The 6,325-nt window shown below is 38.3% G+C and overlaps 1 protein-coding gene across 1 annotated transcript; it reads left to right on the forward strand.

The window, feature by feature from the left end:
* The first annotated feature begins 4,647 nt into the window (after positions 1–4,647).
* Positions 4,648–5,607, forward strand: LOC117080672 (olfactory receptor 51F1). The gene has a single exon (XM_033205884.1). It carries the CDS (start codon positions 4,648–4,650, stop codon positions 5,605–5,607), a length of 960 nt encoding a protein of 319 aa, XP_033061775.1.
* The last annotated feature ends 718 nt before the right edge of the window (positions 5,608–6,325 follow it).

Consider the following 6,325-nt stretch of genomic DNA (forward strand, 5'->3'; position numbering starts at 1 on the left):
AAAAAGAAAGAAAATGTGGCACATATACCCCATGGAATACTATGCAGCCATAAAAAAGGATGAGTTTGTGTCCTTTGTAGGGACATGGATGCAGGTGGAAACCATCATTCTCAGCAAGCTATCACAAGAACAGAAAACCAAACACCACACGTTCTCACTCATAGGTGGGAACTGAGTAATGAGATCACTTGGACTCGGGAAGGGGAACATCACACACCAGGGCCTATCATGGGGAGGGGGGAGGGGGGAGGGATTGCATTGGGAGTTATACCTGAAGTAAATGACGAGTTGATGGGTGCTGACGAGTTGATGGGTGCAGCACACCAACATGGCACAAGTATACATATGTAACAAACCTACACGTTATGCACATGTACCCTGGAACTTAAAGTATAATAAAAAATAAAAAATAAAAAATAAAAAATAAAAAATAAAAAATAAAAAAAGAGTTGAAAAACTAAAAAAAAAAAAAAAAAAAAAAAGAAAGAAAATGTGGCACATATACCCCATGGAATACTATGCAGCCATAAAAAAGGATGAGTTTGTGTCCTTTGTAGGGACATGGATGCAGGTGGAAACCATCATTCTCAGCAAGCTATCACAAGAACAGAAAACCAAACACCACACGTTCTCACTCATAGGTGGGAACTGAGTAATGAGATCACTTGGACTCGGGAAGGGGAACATCACACACCAGGGCCTATCATGGGGAGGGGGGAGGGGGGAGGGATTGCATTGGGAGTTATACCTGATGTAAATGACGAGTTGATGGGTGCTGACGAGTTGATGGGTGCAGCACACCAACATGGCACAAGTATACATTTGTAACAAACCTGCACGTTATGCACATGTACCCTAGAACTTAAATTATAATAATAATAATAAATAAATAAATAATAATAAAAGAAATGAAATCAAAGCCACAATCAGATACCATCTCACACCAGTCAGAATGGCCATTATTAAAAAGTCAAGAAACAGATGGTGGTGAGGTCGTGGAGAAATAGGAATGCTTTTACATTGTTGGTGGGAATGTAAATTAGTTCAACCATTTTGGAAGATAATGTGGTGATTACTCAAATATCTACAACCAGAAATACCATTTGACCCAGCAATCCCATTACTGCGTACATACCCAAAGGAATATAAATTTTTCTGTTGCAAAGAAGCATGCACATGTATGTTCATTGCAGCACTATTCCCAATAGCAAGAACACGGAATCAACCCAAATGCTCACTAATGATAGACTGGATAAAGAAAATGTGGTATATACACACCATGGAGTACTCTGCAGCCATAAAAGGGAATGAGATCATGTTCTTTTCTGGGACATGGATGAGGCTGGAAGACATTATCCTCAGCAAACTAATGCAGGAACAGAAAACTAAACACTACATGTTCTCACTTATAAGTGGGAGCTGAACAATGAGATCACATGGACACAGAAAGGAGAACCACACACATTGGGGTCTGTCAGGGAGTGAGGTGGGGGCAGAGAGAGAGTATTAGGAAAAATAGCTAATGTATGCTCAGCTTAATATCTAGGTGATAGGTGGATGCTCGCAGCAAACCACCATGACACATGTTTACCTACGTAACAAACCTGCATATCCCGCATATGTACTGCAGAACTAAAAATAAAATTAAAAATTAAAAAACTATTAGCAAAAAAAAAAAAAAAAAACCCACGAACACTATATCTCTGAATTCCTGTAAGTCAGGAGTCTGAATACAGCTTTGCTGAGTTTTCTCCAAGGCTGTGTCTCATTTCAGGCCTTATTGTGGAAGGCTGTCCTTCCAAGCTCATGAGGTGTTGCCAGATTCTACTAGTTCGTTGTGGCCTTTTGAGTTGAGGGACTCAGTTTCTTACTACATGTTGGCTGGAGGAGGCCATGCTCAGTTCTTGGCTGGTTGTTAGCTGGAGACCCCTCCTTAGTCTTTTGCCACATAGAAATCTTCCACAAACATGGAATCTTGATTCACAAAAGACAAATCTTATATGACATATATGTGATGATACCATGTTACCTTTGCCATATTCTACTGGTTAGAAGTTAGTCAGAGGTCCTACCCACACTCAAGAGCAGAGGATAAACACGGACAGAGTCCAAGGAGGCAGGAGTACTGAGGGAATATTTTATTATTTTGCAATCTGACCATCACAGACATTTGGGAGAAAACTAGATAGTTAGTTCTTTGAAGGCAACAGAGGTGAAACTTTTAATTATTTATTTCTGACTTATAAAATGATTTGATTATAGTTCATTTTTGTTGTGGAAGTATCAAGTCAGTCAAAACAGTTGATGGGAATGCCAGGTAGAGGTATAGTGCTTGAATTGAACCCATCATACTTTCAACCATTAAAATTACTCGAACAGGAATGCATAGAAATAATAGCAAAGTAGAAATCAAATAAAAATAGCTCAGTGAGGAACAAATTACTGGTATTATTGATACCTAAACAAAAACAAGGCTGTCTCCACAAATCTGCAGCTCTGTATAAATGAGAATCAAAAGGTTTGAATGTGAGACTTTTCCTACGAACCTAGAATTAGTAGACTGTAAAGTGTCTGCATCCATTAGTCAACTGCCCACACTGACAAAAATGAAAAAACTCTCCCAAGAATCATGGTCCTTGAATATATTAATGCAAGAAAACAGCAAGGAACAGAGCAAGAATACATGCACATGAGAACATCATTCATTCATGGTAACCCTAGCTACTAGCAAAACAGGGCCAAATGAATATAGCAGAAGTTGACACATTTCCTGGGGGAAAACTCAGTTAGTGTTTGAAAAAGGATGGATTTGAGAATGGACATTTATCATTCTCCCTATGGTTCAATGTGGAAATGTAGGTATAGGGGCCTAGGGACTGGGGTGTAAAGTTTTCACTCTTTATCATGACCATTATGATCCCAGTGAACAGTGGTTTCTTTTCCTGTCTTGCCAGCACACTTATAATCCAGAGACAATGATGTACATCTCTCTCTATTCCCCGATGCTATGAACAGTGTACATTTTCTATTTATATGTATAATTTGGTTTATTTTCCTTTGCATTTAATGTCCCTGTGGACCACAGGTCACTTGGATTAGTAACTAAAACCCTCTGGGGTTGCACACTCATGCCCTCCAATTTTTATAGAGAGAGAGAGGGGGATTTCTTTTTTTCTCTGTCTTTGGCCCCAGAGAGACCTAAATCATACAAATAATCTCACAGCTCAATTCCACCTTACTTTAAAGTCCATGGCTCCAGAACTGTAGTCTATTCTTCCTCATCTAGCAAAGACAGAGAAGGTTCCTCTTTCCACATAAAGCTGGTAAGAAGGTAGAGAGATGTATTTATTGTGTTGACTTTTTACTTTGTTACCTATTCACAAATAGTCATATGGTTTATAGAAAAGTCAGATATCATGAGGGTTTCCCCTGTCCTCATCGATCCATATAACATGTAGATATACAACCTCTAATAATTCATAGTTAAATATTTTCATAATGTTTCTCGATTGAATTGAAAATCAGACAACTGGAGATTTAAAAGAAACCATAAAAAACTAGCATAAAGGGAAGAGTAACTTGTATCCTTGCTACAGAATATTTACTCTCATGAATTTGGAAACAACTAGTTTTTTAAAGGCTTGATTGAAAAGTACTAACATTATACTCATGAATACTGCTAATATTTAATTTAATTCTCCCTAGAATTGACTTGAACAATATAAATATATTAATCGACAAAATTATTTTTAGAATTTTACTTGAAAGAGGCAATACAGCATTTCTGTGTTTACTGAGCCAATTGCCGTTCTCATTCGCTGTCTCCTGAAAATGTCTACTGTATCCTGAAGCCAGCGTCCATCACTTTACACTTTTGAACAGCAATAAATTACCCCCAAATACTTCACAGAGAAAAAGTTTTCACCATGTTGGCCAGGATGGTCTTGATCTCTTGACCTTGCGATCCGCCCACCTCAGCCTCCTAAAGTTCTGGGATTACAGGCATGATCCACCACACCAGGCCTCTTTTGGTTTTCATAGTTCCCATAAAACAAGTCTCATCTTGCTTTAGTGTATATAGCGCATTCCAATCTTCTGGAGAGTTGTGTCCTCATTGTTTTTCCTTTATAATTCTAGTCTCTAAAGTTGTTCACCTATAGTGTTGGATGAAAATGATAAATATACACTGATAACTCCCAAACCTGTATTACTGGCAATTATCCTGTGTCTGCAGATTCACACCCTCATGGTCACTGAAGAACCATGGATATTTTTCAGTGGCTATTATTCATTGTACTCACAAAATATTCGCAAATGAAGATACTTATTTTTTCTCAGCTATGTCTTTATTCAAATCATCTTACAATATGATCCAGCTTAATATTCTGTAAATGGACACTATCATGAAAATGTATAAAATCATATGGACATATTTCCCCTGAATTTTACAGTACGAAAACATTTTTGTGAACTATTTCTGATTATGAGTTGTAGATGAACATTATAATTTAATTTAGAAGTTTCTCAATGATGCAGATCTTATCTATGACCTTGGATAACTCTCCTAACCAAAAGAAAATTTATCTAAATATTTTACATAACACTGTAATGCATCACTTCTGTAGGATGGAAGCACTGTGAGGACAAATGCTGCAAAACCAGGACACCATGGAAATCCTAAGCAATTCAACATCTAAATTTCCAACCTTCTTGTTGACTGGCATTCCTGGCCTAGAGTCTTCCCACACCTGGACCTCCATTCCTTTCTGTTGTTTTTATGCCATTGCCCTCTCTGGGAACAGCATGATCCTGTTTGTCATCACTACCCAGCAGAGTCTCCATGAGCCCATGTATTATTTCCTCTCCATGTTGTCAGCCACTGATCTGGGCTTGACTGTTTCTACATTGTCAACAACATTAGGTATCCTCTGGTTTGATGCACGTGAAATCAGTCTATACAGCTGCATTGTCCAAATGTTTTTTCTTCATGGATTCACTTTTATGGAATCTGGGGTGCTGGTGGCTATGGCCTTTGACCGTTATGTGGCCATCTGTGATCCTCTGAGGTACACTACCATTCTCACTAACTCCAGAATCATTCAGTTGGGTCTTCTGATGATTACACGTGCTATAGTACTAATACTACCACTACTTTTGCTCCTTAAGCCTTTCTATTTCTGTAGAATGAATGCTCTTTCCCACTCCTACTGTTACCATCCAGATGTGATTCAATTAGCATGTTCAGACATTCAGGCAAACAGCATCTGTGGATTAATACATCTCATCCTGACCACTGGAATAGATACGCCACGCATTGTCCTGTCATATATCTTAATTATTCACTCTGTCCTCAGAATTGCCTCCCCTGAAGAATGGCACAAGGTCTTCAGCACCTGTGTCTCCCACGTGGGAGCAGTTGCTATCTTCTACCTCCCCATGCTGGATCTGTCCTTGGTGTATCGCTACGGTCGGTCAGCCCCCAGAGTGGTCCGTTCAGTGATGGCCAATGTATACCTGCTTTTACCCCCTGTGCTTAACCCCATCATCTACAGTGTAAAAACAAGACAGATCCGCAAGGCCGTGCTCAGTCTGCTGCTTCCAAAATGAACAGACATAGTTTTATTTGATAAAAACCTGGCATAAATGACTTGCATTGTAGAAAAGCAGACTTGCTCTCTTACTGCCTATTTCATGTGGATTTTTAAAATATTTTTCATTCACCCAACAAATAGTAAATATGTTGTATATTTGGTCATAAAATATAAGTATGGTATATCACCCAAGACATTTGTAGTGTAATTAGGAAAATAACAATAATGAAATGATAAAATAATACTCCTGGCAACTAACATGTATTGACTCTTTGTTTCAGGCTAGGTGTTCTACTAACTGCTTTTAAGACATATTCCATTTCTTCTTCCAGAACAGCCAAATGAAACATATATTACTATTAGTGACATATTATGGATGATGAAACAGATTTATAGCCATTTAGGCTACCAAAGGCCATGTGAATAACATGAGGCACAGTTGAGATTTGAACCCAGGTGTTCTGTATCTCAAATGCTATGCTCTTCATCACTGTATTACATACTCTGCCAAAGTCATGTAGCAGAAATGTTTTAAGATCAAAAGTAAGACTTGGATATCCTTGGTTCCATCCTTTGTCTTAAAAGGTTGTAGTAACCTTCTTAGAATATACTTTAGCTGTTTTCTTCATGGATAATTCATAATACAAAAGGTAGGAACAGATATGTCATGGCATGTAAGTCATTATCCAGTGTTGGGTAGTCCAAAGGAAAGCTTTAGGGGTGAGGCACACTTG

Source organism: Trachypithecus francoisi, unplaced genomic scaffold, assembly GCF_009764315.1.
Source record: "Trachypithecus francoisi isolate TF-2019V2 unplaced genomic scaffold, Tfra_2.0 Lachesis_group8, whole genome shotgun sequence".
NCBI lineage: Eukaryota > Metazoa > Chordata > Mammalia > Primates > Cercopithecidae > Trachypithecus > Trachypithecus francoisi.